We start from the raw sequence: 22,626 nt of genomic DNA on the forward strand, positions 1-22,626 counted from the left end.
GGAGAGTGACTTAAACCGCACTGACAGCTCACAGCTCACGCTGGCTGCTGTGTGATCCACATATCGGATCTTTTTAGGATCGCGTGCGCCACCTTTACGCGCTCCTGTCTGGGCTGACAGGTTGGAAGGGTGCGCTGTTATTTGCCATCCTGTGGAAATCCAGTCCTCACAGAAAAGCTGGAGTTACCGTTAGCTTTGCTACTCCATTTAAACTCAAGGAGCACTTGCTTTAATGGAGCGAGGAAGACGTCTGCAAAAGTGAGTATTACCTACTCTGACCCAAGTTAAGTAGAGGTGTTATCCACTAGCTGCTCGTGGTTTGTAACGAGAGAAGAACACATACAATATATAGCAAGCTCGTCTCAGATATTGAACTGAGCCCAATATATGTAACCCATATAATATGATACGGTATAAAATTATGTGTTCTCCTTTAAATGCTTTCCTACCAGGAGCTATCTTTACGCGCCATGGTCCCCTCTTTCTGCGTATTGCATATTTTAAACCCGTATTGCATACAAGCTGCCCACGGGATGACAGGACAGCCTGTCTTGATGGGTGCTTGTCAGAGCAGGATACTTCTTAAGCAAATATACACCCGTGGTTTCCTTTTTTATATACATCAGGACCTCCAGCTTGTGGTTTGGTTTTCTACCAGAGTGGCTAGTGCAGCAGACAAACCTGCTGCAAGACCCAGACATTTATTTCAGCACTTGTCTGGTGCAAGGGTTGTAATTTCCCTGCTGTGCTGCCATTCTGCAGAAAGAAATGTGTGCCCGTGTGTGTTTGTATGTGCGTGTGCATGTGTGTATTTTCCAGTTGAAGCAGATTAAGGGTGTTAATTTTCAGCACTAGGGCCCCAGATATCTACTTAGTCCAAACTGTCTGTTGGTGAGTGAGAGTAAAGGAGGCTTTACACAGAGAGAGGTCAGGCTTTAAATGAGTGGGAGAGGGCTGGTTTTGTTTCATGAAATACTGACCAGATGCTGAATGAGAAATGCTCTGTAGCCCTCATAACCACAGTCCATGAAACCACAGTCCCTGTGCCCCTAAGCAAGCCATTATACCACTCTGTATTGTGGTGCAAGAAAGAGGCAGAAGCAGACAGGAGTGCTTGCAGACCAAGGTTTAAGCCTCGGTTCATGTGTATCATTCAGTTCGGATACATTTTCAAGAGCACGGCCAAGTGTAAGTTACCAGAGCCTCTGTGAGCCATAGACAGCCATCAAAGGAAGTTGTGACTGTTCTACTCACTGGATTTTAACCATACATTAACATTAGCAGCTCTGACACTGAAAGTGGTGACTTTCCGGCCTCCTAAGTGTTTGACCTTGATTTCTTACTGAGCGTGTGCTTCATGTAAAAATGAGTCAAAAATAAAACAATGAAAATATGATAGCTATGAAAGCCCTGCTAGTTCATATAACTGCAGCTGTCAGGCAATAAAAGATCATGGTGTATATTGCATAGCGGCAAATACAGTTTCCAGGAACTGAAGGACGAACCACTGGAGAGTTATTGCTCCTGTGTTTTAATTTAAATAGGTCATGATTACCCTGATCATGACCTGTTTCACCTAATCACCACCTGCACTACACATGAAACTAGCCAAAACTATATACTTTATTTATTTATTTTTCTTTGAAGCTTCATAGTGTTTTATAAAAAGATGCATAAATGTCTGTGAATAACTTTGCATTTTTATTTTTCTGGGGTTTTTTTTTTCAAAGCATGCAGTAAAAATAAAGTTGCTTTGCTCAAAACTTAAAACCATTAAAACAGTTTCAGGATAGGTGAGGATAAAGCCGACTAAAGTTGACTTGTCTGATGTATCAAGTGTGACATTCTATCTATGTGTGTGTGTGTGTGTGTGTGTGTGAGTGAGAGAGAGAGAGAGAGAGAGAGAGAGAGGGGGAGAGAGAGAGAGAAAGCAGGGGCATTTGAGTTTGCGGAAGGATCAAATGTCTGTCTCAACCACTTTACTGTAATTTGATTAGAATAGTGTGTCTGCTTCGCTAGTTGGGCGGGTATCGGTGAGTTTATCTGTCTGAGAACTGTTTTATAGTAACGGGAAAAAGAAAGTACACCCTTTCTCAGTTCTACGTTTTTTACATTTTGAGATATTATTACAAAAAAACACCTGGTACTTACCAAGTTCTAAGATTATTTAAATGCAACAAATGACATGTTACACTGTGTCATTACTTAACAAAATGAAGCCAAAATGCAGAAGCTGTGTGTGGAAAAACAAAGCACCCACCATCATTAAAAACCATGTAGAATCACCTTTAGGAGCGATAACTTGATGTAATCGTTTTCTGTATGACTCTGTTAGTCTTCTGTTGTTGTGAAGGAATTTTGGCCCACTTCTCTTCACAGCGTTGCTTCAGTTCATTGAGGTTTTGTGAGCATCCGTTTATGCACAACTTCTTAAGGTTCCACCACAGCATTTCAGTTAGGTTGACTAGGCCATTGCAGTGCCTTGGCTATTTTCTTTTCTAGCCATTCTCTTGTAGATTTGCTGCTGTGCTTGGATCATTGTCCCATTGCATGACCCAATTTCACCCAAGCTTTGGCTGCGTGACAGACGGCCTCACATTTGACTCGAGAATACTTTGGCAGGAGTTCACGGTTGACTCAGTGACTACAAAGTGCCCAGGTGCTGTGGCTGCACAACAAACCCAAACCATCACCCTTCCACCGCCGTGCTTGACATTTGGTATGAGGTGTTTTCACTGATACATGTGGTGCTTTTCACTGTGGGCAGACATCTCCACTTTAACCTTCTCAGTCCAAAGGGCATTGTTCCAGATCCAGAAGTGTTGTGCTGCCATTTTCAGAGAGAAAACTTTCTCCCTTTAATCCTTCCGAACAAACCACACTTGTTCAGTCTTTTTCATTTATTTTTTTTTAACTTGCACTGTCATGAACTTTAACATTTAACATGCTACATGAGGCCTTTAGAGTCTCACTGCATGTAGCTCTTGGGTTTTTTGCGGCTTCTCTAAGCATTTCACAGTCTGACATTGGGGGAAATTTGCTGGGACGTCCACTCCAGGGAACGACTATCTGGTAGCTATCTCGACTGTTTTCGACTTGTGAATAATCTTTCTTACTGCAGAATTTTGGACTTTGGAAAATTATGTTACAACCCTTCCCAGATTGTTACTACTGTTACACATGTGGCCACACCTGCTGATGATCAGTTGATCAAGTGCATTTAATTATGAGCACCTTTGAGACTACTTACCCTATTAATTCCTGTTTATTAGGAAAAGTACAAAATATCATACCTATTTCATATCACTGTCCTGAGCTGAAGTATGTGGGTGTCACAGTCTCTTTGTCTTGTATACGCCACACAGATTCCACTCTGTAAAAATCTGCAGCAATTCTGTAACATAAAACTCTGTAACAAGTTTAAATATTTCGGGGAGTGAAATTAAAACTGTTAGTGTTTTCCTCTGTGTTCTCTTGCTGTGACATGTTAATATGTGCTCTGTGATAAAGATCTGTTTACTGAGGTTTCATTAAATTAAAACTGAATACAGTTTTCTAATTTTTACAGAAGTTAAGTGGCTTAAAAGTTGCTGATATTAGCTGACAAAATACATATTTTTTCCCTAATAATCCTGCTTGTTTCCTTTTTTTCAGATGTTGATTCTTCAGTGGCAGTTTCAGGGTGGTTGCTAGCCATCTGTCGAGACTAACATGGAACGAGAGGGCTCATTTAGAAGGTAAGCATACACACACACACACACACACACACACACACGCGCGGACACACACTCTTCACCAGCAATTCCTATTCACTACACAGAGTTCCATTTTTTCCATCCTTTGTGACACACAAATGTCGATCAAAGTGAAAAACACACACACACAGACACACATTCCTGAGTGACCTCATTCATGCTTTCACTCATTCAAACGTCCCCATTGTTTAGTAATCAGAGGGCAGCTATTTGTCTTTAAGCTCGTCCTGTTGATTCAGCGCCAAAAAAAAGTTTTTTACTTCCAAGTTATGTCGGCATCCTTTCGTTTATAAAGTAAATACCTTTTTCCATTAGAACAATAGACACCATGTGTAGTTAAGTTGTTATTGTGAACCTCACTATTGTGTTTTATCTTCTGCATCATCCATTTTTCAAGCTTTTGGCTCAAGTATGTGTAGATTCAATTTCGCTCTTTCAGAGGTGCAGCTCTGAACTTAAACTTAAAAAGTCGTCCTGACTTTGACATGAACTCTGCACAAGGATGTGTGCTGTCTTTTTGCACGTGTGACTGAGCCCAGGGCTCCAGTTTCTCGCTCTGACCCATTTATGCAGAGCTGAACTAAGATTCAGGTTGACAGATGGACCAACAGCAACTATACCTTCCATCTCCTTTTCCTTATTTATTTATACTTGGCTCAGATTTTCCATTCCTTTTTTTCTCGTGAGCTTTCGCACTTTCTTAAAATTCTTTTCATATCAATGTGTCCGCTGATTACCGATCATTCAGTATGAAGAATACCAAAAATACTGAAGGTTCAATATTAAATAAATAGAGTCATTAGTCTGTATTTACAGCTTGACTACAGCTTCTCCCACACTCTGGGAGGCGAGTGGAAGGTAAAGTGAAATCTGTGTCACCTTTAAATCCTTCCTCTGCCTCTTGGCACCATTCGAACCTCAAAGGGTTCCTTTGTTCGCCTGACACAAAAGCTCACAGGGTCACATGCTGACCAACTGGCACAGACTGGCAAAGGGAGAAAAAGAAGGAGAGCGGTAAAGTGGGAGAGAGGAGTGGGTAGAGAAGAGCACAAAGAGTGACGTGGGAGAGAGGGAAAGTGAAAAGGATATGAGAAGAGACAGGCCTTGTTTTATCTCACAGTCATGGAGTGGGGATATGTGGTACCTTTTCAGTTGCTAGAGTAAGTACAATACCTGCAAGTATATTTGAGGTTTTTCATATTTGCTAAACATGAAAGATTTTTTTCTTTTGCTGGACATTAAAAAACACAGTATTGTAGTAGTTATGTATACTGCAAACACATCTTAATGTGACTGCCATTTAAAGGTGTTTTTTAAATTTTTGATTCACCTGTAAATTCAGAAGTGACTGAGTAAATGTTTGATAGACATTACCCAAAAATGGACACGTGCACTTTGTTTGTTTGTTGAGTTTCCTGTGGGTTAATTTACTAGAGTTTCAGTATAATTAAAATCCAAATATTAACACTTTAATTTGCAGAAAAAGACTCAGAGCACTCTTACTATCTCTAAAGCGCCTTTTCCTCTTCATCTACCTCTTTGTACACTCCTCCCACCCTTCTTTTATCTTTGTAATGTCTGTGGTTTCAATCTCTGCTTCTTCTTCTTCTTCTTTTTTTTTTTTACTGTCGACGTGCTTTGTTTGCTTTTTCTGCACCTGATCCAGCATGTGTTATATACCTTTATCCACACCCTGTTTCTTACTCTCTTCTTGAGCTTCTTACTCTCAGGTCCTTCCCCACTCTGTTCTCCCTCTTTATTTTTATCCTTCTGTTTGACTGGTGCCCATCTCTTTGCTCATTGTTTGAAAAGCAGTATCGTTCCCAGGCTAGTGTAAACATTAACAGATGGCTAATAAAAAGCAATCACCTGTTATTAAATGCTAATTTTGAAAGCCATCAAAATCTGGAAAATGACTGAAGTGTATTTGCACAGCAGCTGATACTTTCATATTTTCCCCCTTTGTGTAGCAAAGTAACATTTTACAGTATAACAGCTTTTAATTTGCATATGCCAAAATGAAGATCATACATGTGTTTGTATTTGTAATATGTAGCTGCTACATATTCAGTCCAGTCATTGTACCTGGCTATTTTCAGAGGATTGTTTTTATTAAGCTTCTTAACAAAGTATGATCTATAAAGTATTCAAGCATAAAAAATAGTCTAACTTAAAGGATGAACCAGTGTTGGGTCTATATATAACAGGTGTATTAGCAAAGAACCAATTTTAAATGACATCTTTAGGCACTTTTTTACTAACAGCTTGACACACAAGCATATAATTCGGTTCAATTTCTTTAATGAATCTACAAAAAAAGGCTAAATATGACACAGTTTGACAGGCATAAAATAATATTCCATAGTATTCCCAAACACCTGGTAGCTGAAAACATATCTTGGCACAGTGTGCAGTGTCTCCTGAGGAAACAGGACAAATGGATGGTGAAAGACAAAGTGGCAGGCCTAAAACGTATCTACAGTCGATGAACTGTACTTGAAAGTAATGTCCTTAAAAAATTAGAAAAAAAAATGACGTGACACAGGAGCTGAGCAATGACCTTTCAGTTGATCTGTCTGCAATTCACTGAAACCTCATCAGAAATGTTCTCATGTAAAGGTTGGCTGTAAAGAAGCCATTCTTCTGGAAGGGCTAGGGGAAAAGGCTGAGGAATGCCAAATTGCACAAGAACTGGACTGAAAATCAGTTTGACATTTTTGGTGGAGGTGGTTAGGAGCGAGGTACAACAGTGATTGTCTACATCCAGCTGCAAAACACGGTGGAAGCTCTGTCATGATTTGGGGATGCATTTCAGCTAGCGGTGTTGGAGATGATGTCAAAGCTGATGGAATTATGAACGAAGAAAAGTACCATCGGATTTTGATCCAACATGTAATACCACCTGGAAAATTGGCAACAGTTCTTTGGCACAATGGTGATTGCAAACACACTGCAAATGCAGTAAAAGCAAACCTGGACAGGAAAACACACAAGGGAACATTTTTGGTCATGGACTGGCCTCCCCAGAGCCCGGACCTCAACATTATTGAAGCAATCTGGCATCATCCTGACAGAGAATAGAGAAAAAGGCAGCCAGAGAAAAGCTTTGAATATCCTTCAGGAAATCTGGAGAACTTTTTCTTGTAGAGAGATTACAAGAAATCTTTCCTAAGAGAGTTCACACCAAATATTGACTTCCAGGCTTGTTAGAATTGTACAAACCTAAATACCGTATATCCATAAATGGTTGCACATTCAAGTGCAATAAATTGCTGTACCTATTTCCCATGTTTCCAGCAATATTTAAGGAAATGAAATGAATTCATTTAGATGACCTTTACAAATAAGGCTTTTCACATCATCTTTTCCAGTACACGTAAGAAATGAAAGTTGGTGCTTATAAGCATTTTCTCTTTCTTCCTATTGGCTTTCAAGGAGCCTCCATAACAAACTGAGGTTGGGGACCGGCTCGTCCTCCAGTCTGACTGACCTCTCCCAGGCAAAAACCCCAACAGGAGGTGGGGAGAAGGGAGGAACAGAGGAGAGCAGCAGAGACAAAGGGACCCAGCAGAGGAGGGCCGGGGCTAACGCCACCTGGAACAGGTTAGCCCTGTCTATTATAAACAATGCCAGTTTATATTTTAGTGAATACTTTATTTTGTAAATGGATAAGCCATCACAAATTTTTACATGAACAAGTGCTTGTGCGTGTATTTCCTTTACTAGTGGGAAGCTCTGTCAGTGCTGTTGTCCATGCTATGAATAGGACACTCTCCTTTCACATACACATGAAAATACATATACGCACATGGACAACAGCTCTTTCTGCCTGCCTTCTTCCCTCAGGGTCCATCACTACCACACTTTATTTCCATCCATCCATCCCTTCCTCACTCCCTCCTCCTTTTTTCCCATTCTGCCTAGCAGGTTTCTTTTTTCTTTGGATTTCTTTCTTCTCACTCTTTTGTATGGTTGTTTCTAATTGTGTTCCTGCTTTATTCAACATAAACAGCACAGAGTAGAAAGCAAGAGCTGTCAGTTTGCTGGGTGGCTGTAAGGCTATGTGAACAAATTAAACTGGACGCAAACCTTCAGTCAAAAAAGTTCATGCCCGTCTCACTGTAGTATGTTTTACCTTTCCGATGGCCTTCCTTTGGTAAAGAAACCTTTTCAAAGTTTATTTTTAACCAGTTCTTTTGAGGTGGCTTCAAGAGCTCACCGACTGTTCAAACGGCACAATTAAAATAAAAATAAATGCATGTATGTGTGTCACTCTTTCTAAATGCTTTTCGCCTCTCCGTGTGTTTATTTCTAGCATCCACAACGCAGTAATCTCAGTTTTTCAGAGGAAGGATCTGGGAGAAAATGAACTCTACAATCTGAATGAAGGTGTCAGGTTAGCTGTCTAGTTTTATGTCTCTTGCTGACCTTTACACCAGCACCCTGAACTTTTACCCTCAGCTGGTTTGTATTTTAGAATATTTGATTAAATTATCACTGCTAAAGCTGTGATTTCCCATCTTACCTTACTGCACCAGAATATTTCTTACTTGAAACATATATAAACATGCTTACAAGTTAACACAGGCATGTTATACTGTTCATAATTTGGATTTACCTTAAAATTGCTTTAAAGAAGAGACACTGTATCCTTGGATGGAAATGCAGCATCTGTCATTTTAGTGTATTTAATCACACAGTGTTTGTTCTTTGAGCTGCTGATGTTCAATCATCATACTGAGCCAGTGTTAGCCTTTGCTAACTGTGGAAAGTTTTATTGAAATTTCCAGATGTTATGTATGCAGTGTGAGCAGCATCATTTCTCATTTCCTGAGTCTGATGCTCTGTAAACACAGCATTCTGCAAGCTCATTACATCTGGTTCATTTCCAAGGAGGTATCGCTGATGATGTGTGACTGTAAGCATATCGCTTCATGTCCAGTATCCACTCATGTGCTGTTATTATAACCATTGCAGGCAACTGCTGAAGACTGAGCTGGGCTCCTTCTTTACTGAGTACCTTCAGAACCAGCTGCTCACCAAAGGAATGGTCATTCTGAGGGACAAGATTCGCTTCTATGAAGGTAAACACAACTTATTGAGAAAATAGACAGAAAGTGGAAAGTATATACAGAGTGAGAAATGTGAACCTTTATTTGTATGATGGTATATCATGTTTTGAATAAAGAAATGGCTGCTAGAGACTGATGTTTAAACAGTTTGATTACTAGCTTAAAATTTAGACATAAAAGGGTAAAAATAACATCCAGTTGTCCCTTTAACCTTATAAAATATTTCTTTAAAGCTGTGAGATGTCAGAGCAAATTTACATGGATAAAATCTCTAAATATGCAAGTTTGTAAGTTTTTAGTTTGGATAAGAATGGCACAAACACAGGTTTTCAGGGAAATTGAAAAAAAAAGCATCCAATAAAAGAGTTACAGCCTCTGTAGGCTTCATATTAAATGTTAAAGTTCATCACGGTATGATTTGTTTGGAAGGATTGCCAGGAAAAAGTCTCTTGGTAGCACAGCTTAGGTTTGCAAAGTTGTATCTGAACACACTTTTACGTGGTCTTGGTCTTGTCTTGGTCTCGACGGACTTTGGTCTTGGTCTTGTCTTGGTCTCAGATCCCTCAGTCTTGCCTTGGTCTCGCTGTCTCGGTCTTGCCGTCTCAGATCGACATAGCGGTCGGGAGATTTGGAGTCAACAGTATCCATGACACACAACGTAACGTTCAATAATGTGTCATGTGCAAAAGGCCATGACAGTACCGTCATGTCAGTTTTCAACAGCACACAAAAGTTAAGAAAGCCTTTTCTGTCTCGGTCTCGTCTCGACTTTGTCTTGGTCTTGGTTTAGGCGGTCTTGACTACAAGTCTACGGAGCATATCAGCACAAACACATCATACCGACTGTGAAGCACGGTGATGGAGGGGTGATGATTTGGGCTTGTTTTGGAGCCACAGGACCAGGAGTTGACCATTAACTCCTCTGTATACCAAAGTATTCTAGAGTCAAATGTGAGGCCAACTGTTCAACAAACAGCTAAAGCTTAGACAAAAGTGGGTCATGGAATGATCCCGAGTACAGCAACAAATCTGCAACAGATTGGCTGAAAAAGAAAAGAATCAAATTGTTGCAATGATCCACTGAAAGCCCTTTTTTAAAAAAACATTTTATTTATTTTTAATAACTTTTTTTTTCATATGACTCTATAGCTCTGATATATCAGTGCCAATTACCAGGGAGAAACTGAACAAAAGAGCAAGTTCAGAAATATTAAGCTAAAAATTGCAAAAATGTGTATTAGCTGGACGTTTAACACCACCTGTACCTGCTTCTCAAGTAAATTGTGTATCCTTCATTTTAATGGAAAAAAAAACAACCTTTCGTGTCATCTAGGTTACTTGTTTATTTGCAGAGAAATTTTTTCACCATGAAAAAAAAAAATTCTACATCAAAATTCTTTGCTGAGTCTTTAGTTTCAACTCCTTTGTTCATAGCCGACAAAGCCTTCTGGCTTTGATGAGGTGTTCACACTACCAGTAGTTTGTTTCAGGGGAAGTCCGAGATTAGTGTTTTATCTTAACATGACACAAGTCTAGTCTCTAATGGTTTCAAACAGGGCCAAATAATAACTTACTAAAGAAATTTCTAGATGCAGAGGTAACTGCATTAGTTAAATATTACTTTGACTGGTAAGATCATGCCATTTTTCTGCACAAGGACACACAGAAACACACACTGATGCACGCACACAGGTAGAGTGAGAGAAAGGTATTTTGTACTGTGGTAAATGTGTGACCTTTATTTGAAACACTGCTGAATTGATATAACGCACGCACTCTGATGGTGAAAGATTTGTGTGACAGAACCGTCATCACAAAACCAGACAGGAAGCGATCTGTTACGTCAATTAGTAAGAAGGTTTGCATGTGTGTGTGTGTGTGTGTGTGTGTGTGTGTGTGTGTGTGTGTGCATGCATATGCAGAAAAATGTCCCACTAGAAATAAAAGAACAAAGCTGTAAAGTTGCTATCGGGATTATCAGATCTGTTTTTTATAGGTCAATAAGTATTTTTGCAATGACACATTTTTTTGATCTTGCCTCTGCACTCTGCCCTTGTGTCAAACAATGAAGCCGTGATTATAGTTCAAACATTGAGTTTGAATTCAAGGAATTCAACAACAGTATTACATTAACTATTTGGAAACTACAGCCACTTTTATGCATAGTCCTTTAAGGATGCTTTCCACAATCCCAATATCTAGTTTACTGCATCAGTCTTGATACTTTTATAACTGATCTGCCTGGTTGTATCGCAGGTCAGAAGTTGTTGGATTCTCTGGCTGACACGTGGGACTTCTTCTTCTGTGACGTTCTGTCCATGCTGCAGGCCATCTTCTATCCTGTACAGGTACACATTCTTGCAAACAAATACTCCAAATAAAGGCCTTCATCACATTGAAACATGTGTATATGTCATCAGGGAAAGGAGCCATCAGTCCGTCAGCTGGCTCTTCTTCACTTCAGGAACACCATCACCCTCAACCTTAAACTGGACGAGGCACTCTCTCGGCCACGAGCCCGAGTTCCTCCCTCCATCATACAGATGCTACTAATACTACAGGTGAGCACACACTTTTGTCGTCTGCCTCTCCCATCCTCTTCGTCTAATAATCTCTCGTGCTATCTCTTATATCAGTGTGCACCATTTAACACTGACATCCATGACTTGATGACTGTGACATGAGTGAACAGGGTAAATGGCAACAGATGGAGAAAGAGGAGCAGAGGGTAGAAAAAGTTGTTGCTAAGGGATCCCACAGGAAGTAATCTCAGTGTGAACACAGAGCACGGTTGTCTTCCCATGACCATTCAGGACCCTCTGCACCCTGTTTGTCTGTGCGAATTATGAGTATTTATGCTATCATTAAAGGCCGTGACAACTTCACAGGAGCTTTATTAGACCTCTGTACCCCTTAGTTCAGTTGATGTAAATTGTGGTGGAGGCAAAGAGTTGCTTGTCCATTTCTTCACATTTTTTAAAAGTTTTTCCAATAATTTATAATAATGTACTTATATATTTTAGTTCAGTTTGTTACATTTTATATTTGATGCCCTACAGTAACTTCTTATAGAGTTTGCAGAGACCTAAACAGCACAGACACCACTTGGCACCAGGTGAGGCAGGGGTCCTAGGTCACTGTGGTGACTATAGCAGTGGTACACCCAGAAAGTCCATTCTGTTCATCTGAAGTTTTTATTTTACTGAAACTGACTGACTGATGACTGAGCATGGATGAAGATATAACAGTGGCAATGTCAGTTGGAGAGATCTGATCTGCTTATGGGGCCACATGAAAACAACAAAAGCCTCTAAATAATAATGTAGGGGAGCTTTGCTTCTGGAAGTGAAAAAAAATAATTTAAAAAAAGAGGTAGAGGAGAAAAAATAAGAGCACGGTAAGCAGAGCAGATAATAGCAATGAAAAATACAATGATGCATAACTAAATGATGCTAGTGTTGTCTTAAATGTAAGGGAGAGACACGTGAATAATGTGACTTCCACTAGCGTCACATTATTTCTTTTTGTATAGTTTGATGTTTAATATTAGTTAACTTAGCAGGCAGAGTGGTGTAGTGTGTGAGTTTAAGCTGACACATTAAGCTGAGTTTAATGTGGGAGCTTGTCATGTTAGCATAGCTGGCAGGATGAAAGCACATAGAAGCTAGTTGTTACAATAATAGCACTTTATAACCAGTCAGTTTGGTCTTGTCCATTGTTACATAAATGCAATGGTTTCTTCCATTTCTAGAGTAATAATAGTAATTGAAATTTTATAGGACTGTTGTTGGTGGTGTCACGCTGTTTGGAGAGGCCGTGTGAACCCCTAACAGACTCCAACATTAGCCACTAATAGTCTCTTTCATGTGGTCTTGCAGCACGGTGGTGGGGACTCTGCGTAGTGCTCCACTTTTTTTTCCTAGCTCAGTGTAAATGTCACTTATTTTACAGCCACAAGCGACCATATTTAAACTAGAGGTTGGAACAGTAAGTTATCTGCTAAGGCAATGTCACGGTCCGCGGGCAGACCAAGTGGAATGAGTGAGGTGGACCCAGGTACAGACACAGATGAGGAGCCAAACTGAGCTTAACGAAAAGTGAGCCTTTATTTTGGGGCTGACACTCACAGACAAGAAGCAAGGCAAAATCAGGGAAAATCTAAACTTAAACTGGGAAACTATAACTAAGACTTTCACTATGACTTTTCACTAGGACTTGACAATGAAAACTATGACAGGATGTGGGGTAGGTAGCACAGACGACGCGACAATGAACAAAGGGAGACGGAGGACTTAAATACACACATGAGGTGATCAGGAGAAGTGAAGACACATGAGGACACAGCTAACTCGAATGAAACATAATGACAACACAGGGGAGAGCAACACTGGACACACTAACATGAGACACGGACCTTCAAGGTAAAACAGGAAACATGACAGGCACAGACTAGACACTGAACTAAACCTAAGAACAAAACTCTTAACTAGAATAACACTGAAACTTAGGATTATAATGTTCAAAACAGGACAACTAAAGACTTAGAAAATAAACCATAAAATAGAAAAAACACCAAAATACAAGAAACTGAAAATGCTGGGTCAAAATGACCCAGAACCATGACAGGCAAGCGTGCTTGGTTACACCCTTATCGACTATTTAGTGCTAACAGGCTGATAAATTACATGAATTTGACTAACTATAACTGCAACTTAAACTTCTTTTGACTTTAAGTGAGAGTGAATCAAAAACAGTGCCTTTGATAAAGGCACTGTTTTTGTCCAAGGTTTGGACTCCTTCTGACATTTCTTTGGAGGTAGAGGAACACCAAAGTAATTGCTTAAAGGAGCTTGCTTCTTCGACATATTTAAGAGTTCTAAACAAATGTCTGTCCTCCTCCAGAAAATCTTATGTACGCAAACGCGCGTTGCAACTTCTTATCTGGTGCACGTCTTTTATTTTGAAAGCGCATGCGCACCTGCGGACCACTTATGTGCACCCCTGTTAATAGACCTCCTATGGCACATATTTAAACCAGCCACACTTTAAACTTTAACAACATCTAAATTATTTTTTTAAGTCATACATCATAGAGTTGATATGAGAAGAGGATTTGGTAAAGCATTTAATTGTACCAGACTGTAAATGTGCTTTTTAATGCTGCTATGTCGTGCTAACATGCTAACATACTAGTCTGGGGATTGATTCACATTTGGAGCGTTGCAGTGCTTCTCAAGTAGGCCCAGAAAATATGGGTGTTTCTTGCAACTGAGGTAGCCATGTGAGCTTTCTTCTTCTGTCACCCATTGGTTTTTATTTTACTTTGTCTCTTCTTCATAACTTAACAATGTTTCATCAGCCTGTAAAAAATAGTTCAAAGGAAATCAGCTAAAAACAGTCCCCTTGATTACACACATAGATCAAAGTGTCAAAGAGTGACTAATTCTCTAATTCTCAGAAGGATACAGAGGAGAGCAGATGAATACCATGAAAAATGTAGGTGTTGCTTAAGTAACAACAGCTGTGGTACTTTCTCTGAATTTCAACATGGTTGGAATATGTTAAAAATAAGTAAAATAGAATAAAATAAGACTAGTGTGTGGGTCATTTTTAGATATTTTACCCATCTACCAAACCTTTTAACTTAAAAGCACTTGGTACAGAGATTCCTGAGAGGTACTAGTCACGGATAAGCTGTGGTCCTGGTAGTTCATGACAGTGGGTTTACTCAGTTTTGTAGAGAATGCAGAATGGGGTTGTTTCTGTTTGGTTTAGCTTGGACATTATTATGATGACTAATTGACCCAAATCTGGTCCTTCCAGATTCAGACTGAGAGGGCAAGACAAGACGAAAATAGAAAGCACAATTTATTTATTCCCTTCTTTTATTCATTGTGCACAGATATACTGCAGAGTTATTTTAGTTTGCACACAGCGAATATCAACAGAGAGCAAAGCGGGAGAAAAAGATGACAGGTAGACCCAAAGAAGGAAGGAAGTAGGGCAGCTAAGAAAAAGGCTGTGTGTAAGAGAGGTAAAATTTGGCACTGAAACAGTGCAGTTTTTGCTAATTCCTCAATTCATCTGTTTGTAATTTCCCTTTCATTCTGTTAAGCCTCTGTGACGCCAGTTCACTGAAGTCTGTGCTATTTATGTGGTTTGTTTCTGTGCTGTGGTTTTCGTGCATGGGCTTAACAATTTAGAATATTGAAACTTCACTGATCTATCCCTTGTCATTTCGAGATATTGCAGTGAGGTCTGGAGCCACATGTGTCTCATGTGTTTCATGAACTATGTTGTGGAAGTAAATTTGAACTACATCCAACTGTAGAGCATGGGGTGGCTTTAACTGAACAGAAACACAAAATCTGAAACTTTCAAACAGCAGAAGTACTTTTGTGTTAAAGATGATTTATATCTGTGGCTCAAATGACTGTGTGGTGTAAAAGATCCGCTGTGCAGTTCCTCTCCGCTCGAACTTTCTTTTAGCTCATTGTTTTCACTACCATCAAGGTCATCATAATACAGATTTTCAACTATTTAACCGTTCAGCTATAACAAAAAGCCCACTGAACACTATCTGACCAGCATCAAATAGCAGACACTCTAGCTACAACAATAGCAACAACAGCTACTTATTAAAGCAGCTGTTGGGCCTGGTGAAGCACTTAGCTGCTCAAAAGCCACAAACATCCAGATCTAAAAGGAGAGGGAATATCTGTGGCGAAAAACTTTAGATTCCTTCCCAATTCTTAAATTGATCTGAATACAACCTTAGATGAAATACAGCTCATGACAAATTACACCATGCCAGCATTTACTTAATCCCAAAAAGCGGAAGCGGTGTGTGAAAGACTAAGCTCACCGCATGATTCAGTAGCTTGTAGACATTTGGCAGCAATAAACAAATAATTTCCCTGGAGGAACTTTGGCCCACTCTTCTTTACAATGTTGCTTCAGTTCATTGAAGTTTGCATTTGTTTATGCATGGCCCTGTTAAGGTACCACCGCGGCATTTCAGCCAGGTTGAGGTATTGACTTTAACTGGATCACTGTAACATCTTGATTCTTTTCTTTTTTAGCCATTGTTGCGCATTATAACCAAACATCTCCACTTTGTTCTCGTCTGTCCAAAGGGCATCGTTCAAGAAGTCTTGTGATTAGATGCAACTTTGCAAACCTAAACCATGTTGCCCTGTTCTTTGTAGTGAGAAGAGGGCTGCTCCCTTTTGGAGTGAGGATGGTATATATCTGTTTGTGTACTGTATTTTTCAGACCATAAAGTGCACCAGATTATAAGGCGCACTGTCGATGAACGCGGTCTGTTTTCATACATAAGGCGCACAGGATTATAAGGCACATTAAGCAAAACAAAACAGTCTGATAAGTCAAACTTTACTCAACTCATTCTTCTTGCTTCCTCCACTTCTGTACCATTGATTCATTAATGTTGAATTGTCTCGCAGCTGCTCTATTCCCATGTTGTTGCAGTATATTAATGACTAATATCGTACTGTGGATGGATTATCTCAGTTGTTCTCCTGACTGAAGTTTGGTCCGTTTACAGCATCCTGCGTTGCGATTGCATTTGTCCCTAACCATCGGGAACTGTCCCATTAACTTTTATCAGTGGAAAATAGTTAGCATTCATCCTCCAGCTTCACTGTTTATATTATGCTAACATAGCCATGTCGCTAGCGATCACATCCTTATATACCAGCTAGCCCAACTACAGTAACCCGACAAAAGTCACTGCTTGTTTACTTTTTTTTGTCTTCCTTTATGTTGGAAGTGATAGCAGAGCTGTACGTTTTAATTTTTTCAGAAATCTGTCAGTCAGAACATGCTATATCATGTTTAGGTGGAAACTAGCGAGCTTCCTGCTAACTTCTAACTCCGTTAAATTTAATAAATTCTGTTTTGATGGATGCCTGGGTATTAAACTTAATTGTTACACCTGGTAAAGCAGCAACACTGACCATTTTATTAAAGATGAAAGAATCTAGACAGTTTTTGACTCTCAGTGATGCTACAGTGTCCGTTTGACTTTGGGACCTGAAGCAGACGGAGTTTTGGACCCAGATACTCTGGCACAGTGTTGCCAACTCCTCAGTAAGGAAAATCGCAATTGGCTGTCCTAAAAGTCGCTAGAAGTCGCTAAAAAAAAGTTGAAGAGTAAAAGTTGAGAGTAAAAGCATACCCGCTTTCACGTCTTTTTTAGCGACTTTCTTTAGAAAAAAAGTCGCTAGGGGGTCTGAAAACTCGCTAAATATAGCGACAAAGTCGCTAAGTTGGCAACACTGACTCTGGCAGCTCTTGACTACGGCAGCTGTAATGCTCCGGCAATCCATCAAGCGATGCGGCTTCGTAGTTTACCAAAGTGGTACTAAAACATTTTTTGACAGATTTTTGAGCGCAGTGTACCGCATAAAATGTGATTATGTGATAGATGTGATTATTTTCTTATATCTGATGAACATTTTTAAGTTGAATCCAAAAGTTGCATAACCTTGGTATTAATTTATATTAGAAGAGTAAGATTAAGCCAGCCGTATGGTTTTGTTTTATCTGTCTCTCTCTATATTGAGCCAGGTTGCTGACGTTCTTCTTATCTGAGCATGGTTATACAGTGGGATGCAAAAGTTTGGGCAACCTTGTTAATAGTCGTTATTTTCCTGTATAAAATGTCAGTTAAATATATCATATAGGAGACACACACAGTGATATTTGAGAAGTGAAATGAAGTTTATTGGATTTACAGAAAGTGTGCAACAATTGTTCAAACAAAATCAGGCAGGTGCATACATTTGGGCACCACAGAAAAAGGAATGAAATCAATATTTAGTAGATCCGCCTTTTGCAGAAATTACAGCCTCTAAACGCTTCCTGTAGGTTCCAGTGAGAGTCTGGATTGTGGTTGAAGGTATTTTGGACCATTCCTCTTTACAAAACATCTCTAGTTCATTCAGGTTTGATGGCTTCCGAGCATGGACAGCTCTCTTTAACTCACACCACAGATTTTCAATAATATTCAGGTCTGGTGACTGAGATGGCCATTCCAGAACGTTGTACTTGTTCCTCTACATGAATGCCTTAGTGGATTTTGAGCAGTGTTTCGGGTCGTTGTCTTGTTGAAAGATCCAGCCCCGGCGCAGCTTCAGCTTTGTCACTGATTCCTGGACATTGGTCTCCAGAATCTGCTGATACTGAGTGGAATCCATGTGTCCCTCAACTTTGACAAGATTCCCAGTCCTCGCACTGGCCACACAGCCCCACAGCATGATGGAACCACCACCATATTTTACTGTAGGTAGCAGGTGTTTTTCTTGGAATGCTGTGTTCTTTTTCCTTCATGCATAATGCCCCTTGTTATGCCCAAATAACTCAATTTTAGTTTCATCAATCGACAGCACCTTATTCCAGAATGAAGCTGGCTTGTCCAAATGTGCTTTAGCATACCTCAAGCGGCTCTGTTTGTGCTGTGGGTGGAGAAAAGGCTTCCTCTGCATCACTCTCGCATACAGCATCTCCTTGTGTAAAGTGCACCGAATGGTTGAACGATGCTCAGTGACTCCATCTGCTGCAAGATCATGTTGCAGGTCTTTGGTGCTGGTCTGTGGGTTGACTCTGACTGTTCTCACCATTCATCGCTTCTGTCTATCCGAGATTTTTCTTGGTCTGCCTCTTTGAGCCTTAACTTGAACTGAGCCTGTGGTCTTCCATTTTCTCAGTATGTTCCTAACTGTGGAAACAGACAGCTTAAATCTCTGAGACAGCTTTCTGTATCCTTCCCCTAAACCATGATGGTGAACAATCTTTGTCTTCAGGTCATTTGAGAGTTGTTTTGAGACCCCCATGTTGCTACTCTTCAAAGAAAATTAAAAGAGGAGGGAAACTTACAATTGACCCCCTTAAATACTCTTTCTCATTACTGGATTCACCTGTGTATGTAGGTCAGGGGTCACTGAGCTTACCAAGCCAATTTGAATTCCAATAATTAGTTCTAAAGGTTTTGGAATCAATAAAATGACAACAGTGCCCAAATTTATGCACCTGCCTGATTTTGTTTAAACAATTATTTCACACTTTCTGTAAATCCAATAAACTTCATTTCACTTCTCAAATATCACTGTGTGTGTCTCCTATATGATATATTTAACTGACATTTTTTATTGTAACAATCAATGATTTATACAAGAAAATAATGACTATTAACAAGGTTGCCCAAACTTTTTCATCCCACTGTATATGTTTATACAAGGCTAACATTCACACCAAATTGATTCTGCTATATTTAATGTGTTCTTTTTGGCCTAGTCTCTAAAGACATACCGTGATAGTCTACATGCCGTGTTTTAAACTGAAAAAAGGTTTATCAGAGATCTTTCACAGTAAGTGGTAGAGTGTTTGATAAAATCACAGAAAGCCAAATAGAGAACTTTCTCTTTCCCCAGTTTTTTTTCTTTTTTCGCTGCTTCTAAAGTTTCCATTAGTGCCAGCCAACACACTGCAATTACCAGCTAAGACAAACTTGTGTTTTTTATGTGTATGTTTGTGTTCCTTTGATCCAGGGTGTCCATGAGTCTAAAGGTGTAACAGATGATTACCTGCGCCTTGAAGCGCTAATACAGAAGGTGGTCTCTCCTTACCTCGGCACTCATGGCTTATATTCCAGGGATGAATCCTCCAGTATGCACTGTTCTTCCTGTCTGTTGGGTAAGTGTGTACTTGAAAAAACTCACAAATTCCATTTTAATTCAGGCTTTCTGTGGTTTTTGCGGAATGTTTGGAATTCTAAACTAATAAGGTTTCTCTTTCTGCTTCTCTCTTTTGTCCTTGTTAGAAAAACGCCTACAGTACTCCTGGTCCTCCAGACTAAGCAGTTCTCCTGTTGTCAAAAACCCAGTGGTCCGCTCTAAGAGCTACAATGTTCCCATGCTAACCCCTGTAGTAGAGTATGACATAGATTCCTCCACAGGGAGCGGCACAGGCATCAGGCGGCATTCGGTATGTGAGATGACGTCTTGCGTGGAGGAAAGCATCCCTAAGACAAAGTCCACCACAAGTGCCCCTGACAACAGTAACACCAGCACTTCGAGCCTCGCCAATCACTCCTCAGCTTCCACCACCTCTGCTTCACTTTCAGGTAGGACTATATGGCTAGAGTTAATGAATCCCTTTATAAAAAGACAGTGGAGCTCAAAAGTAAATATACGTGTTTTTCCTCAGCTGTGCAGCGCTATTCATCTGTCTAAATTATAGATGAGTACATATGAAAAAAACTCCACAACCCAACCAAAGTTTGGGATTTTTTTTCATGATTTCCTGAAAGATTTCTTGACTTGGATAAGTGGAAGATGCATGGATGGATCAGTGGTTCCTTGACAGAGACTGACAGTTTTTTACATTTATTTCTGACAGATTAAAAATAAGTGTTAGTGTTTTCCAATGCATTAATACAAGTGATATTTACCTTTTAAATTAGGTAAAAAAATAATAATTAATTAATACATACATTTTGATTCTTACTAAACTAGGAGTAATACTTCTTCTGCACAAAAAATATCACAAAACTGAATGGATTTTGGTTTTGAAGTAGAGCAACATTTTAATTTATCGGGTTAACCAGATTAGCCAGAATCCAAGATGTAAGTGAGAGATAAGTTTTCAAGAATGCAGGCAGAGTGGAGATTTCAGGCCATAATGTACAGACTCGCATTTGGAGAAAACCTGTGAAATGCTGTGCCAGGACCTTAAGAGAGCTGTGCATAAGTGAATCTCAACAAACCTCAAAGAACTGAAGTAGCACATGTGCATTTTGGTTTAGTTCTGTTAAATACATGTGTTGCTGTTCAGTTGAGGTTGTGTCTGAGGTCCTGGTAGGGACCTGATATATTTTTTTTATTATGTCCTGGTATTTAAAACCTTAGAATTGACAGGGGATGTACTTTATTTTCACAATGACTGTCGATTACTGGAAGGGAGTAGTACTGAATTCATAATAAAAGATTATGAATTTTGAAATGAGCATGGTGATGTTGAAAAACAGAAGTGACAAAAAATAGAGAATTAGGAATAGCTTATATTACCAAGAAAAAAGGAAACAGAGAAACAAATCTTCCTTATTTCTTCATCGTCGTCGTCTTCTTTTAACTAGTCTCGCTTTAGTAGTCATCAAAGGGTCATCTGCCTCCATCTCACCCTGTCCCTGGCATCTTCCTCTGTCACACCAACCTTCTGCATTTTCTCCTTTTGCTACATCCATGAACTTTCTATGTGGTCTTTCTTTTTTCCTCCTGCCTACCAGTTCCTCTTCAACGTCCTTTGTTCAATATATCCTCTGTTCCTCCTCTGTACATGTCCAAAGCATCTTCTGCCTCTCTCTTATACACTATCTATGACTTTGGATGGGTGACTCTAGGTATTTAAACTCATCTAACTTCACTATCACTACTCCTTTCAGCTTTATTGTTACACCCATCTCCCTCTCATTCTCACACATGTATTCTGTTTTGCTTCCACTGACTTTGATTCCTCTTCTCTCCAGAGCATGCCTCCACCTCTCCAGGCTCTCTTCCACCTGCTTCCTACTCTCACTACAAATCACAGTGTCCTCTGTAAACGTCATGATGTATGGAGACTCCTGCCTAACCTCATCTGTCAGCCTGTCTACCACCATTGCAAACAAGAAGTGGCTGAGAGCCAATCACTGATGTAATCCCAGCTCCACCTTGAACCCATCAGTCATTCCTACTGCACACCTCACCACTGTCTTGCTCTCCTCATGCATGTCTAGCACCAGCCTCAGATTCTTCCATTTGTTAGAATTTTACAGAAATATGAAGAAATGGAGTGAGATTTGATTGGCGTATTCTTGAAAAAGTAGCATGCATGCTGTGGAGGTTTTTCATTAAGGTCAAACTATATTATGTTACGAAATCTCTCAGAGCTGTGAGACAGACTGTGGTTTGAGATGGTTAGTGAGGTTAAAAGTAACGGGCAACATGCTCTGCAGAGGCAGCAGTGTAAATCCTGAAATCACTGGAGTTATCTGGTGATGTTTCTACCATCCCAAGATGCATTTGCTATACAGTGAAATCTAGACAGAAATGCTTAATATTGACACAGTATTATTATTGGAATCTTTGATCCAAATATCTTTTTGCTAACAAGCTACAGTACGGAAACGTACAGGAAAATCAGTTTCACCTCCAAAAGTTTTGCTTTACTTTGTGCAGACGGTGCAACCTCCAGCCAGAAACTCCGAACCATAGGTGCTGGAAGCCAAACAGCTCCCCACCCTACCCAGCGTCAGCAACACTCCCCTAGCATCTTCCCTGAGCCTTCCCCAGGCGAGGACACACATTGCACTGGCTCGCTGGAGTTTGACTCTTCCTCCTCCAAAGTTCTGGCTCAGGACACCAGCTCTGGTCCCAGTCCTTCTTCCAGTCCGGAGATGATGATGGACCACATGATGGATGATTCTTTGGACTCGGAGATAGAGCATGATGGGATCTTCCTGAACTTCTCAAAACAATCTTCAGGAGGGTCAGCAGACACCAGAGACAGCAGCAAGGAGAGTGTGGCATGACACACAGACCAATGTGTGTGCGTGTGTGGATGTGTGCAAACTTCACCTGTGTGATGCAGGTCTGAGCCACGACTGACATTCCTCAAACTGCTGTTTTCTAGAGACTCTAGATCTTCAGGGAATCTTTAAAACTGGATTATTTTTCTATGTCTTGTGCTTTTTCACTAAAATCAAGTCTAATTTTATGATGCCTTTGTAATATTTCATT

General features: G+C 40.0%; 1 protein-coding gene across 2 annotated transcripts; it reads left to right on the forward strand.

Moving 5' to 3' along the window:
• The first annotated feature begins 47 nt into the window (after positions 1-47).
• LOC134647071 (proline-rich protein 5-like) lies at positions 48-22,603 on the forward strand. 2 transcript variants are annotated; one of them, XM_063501220.1, is made up of 10 exons: positions 48-258; positions 3,655-3,737; positions 7,191-7,358; positions 8,071-8,151; positions 8,733-8,839; positions 11,084-11,175; positions 11,248-11,388; positions 19,399-19,543; positions 19,671-19,973; positions 22,066-22,603. In XM_063501220.1, the coding sequence occupies exons 2-10, from the start codon at positions 3,712-3,714 to the stop codon at positions 22,416-22,418; spliced, it is 1,416 nt and encodes a 471-aa protein (XP_063357290.1). In that variant the 5' UTR covers positions 48-258; positions 3,655-3,711; the 3' UTR covers positions 22,419-22,603. The 2 variants fall into 2 exon arrangements, with proteins under 2 accessions (XP_063357290.1, XP_063357289.1); XM_063501219.1 differs by lacking the exons at positions 48-258; positions 3,655-3,737 and adding an exon at positions 4,820-4,915.
• The last annotated feature ends 23 nt before the right edge of the window (positions 22,604-22,626 follow it).

The sequence above is a fragment of the Pelmatolapia mariae genome, linkage group LG17 (genome assembly GCF_036321145.2).
Source record: "Pelmatolapia mariae isolate MD_Pm_ZW linkage group LG17, Pm_UMD_F_2, whole genome shotgun sequence".
In the NCBI taxonomy this organism is placed as follows: domain Eukaryota; kingdom Metazoa; phylum Chordata; class Actinopteri; order Cichliformes; family Cichlidae; genus Pelmatolapia; species Pelmatolapia mariae.

Excerpts from the sequence above, each read along its gene's own strand:
- LOC134647071 (XM_063501219.1), top strand. The coding sequence starts at position 4,878 with ATGGAGTGGGGATATGTGGTACCTTTTCAGTTGCTAGA. Across the intron at positions 7,359-8,070 it reads GCTAACGCCACCTGGAACAG|CATCCACAACGCAGTAATCT; the intron begins GTTAGCCCTGTC and ends GTTTATTTCTAG. Across the intron at positions 8,840-11,083 it reads CAAGATTCGCTTCTATGAAG|GTCAGAAGTTGTTGGATTCT; the intron begins GTAAACACAACT and ends GTTGTATCGCAG.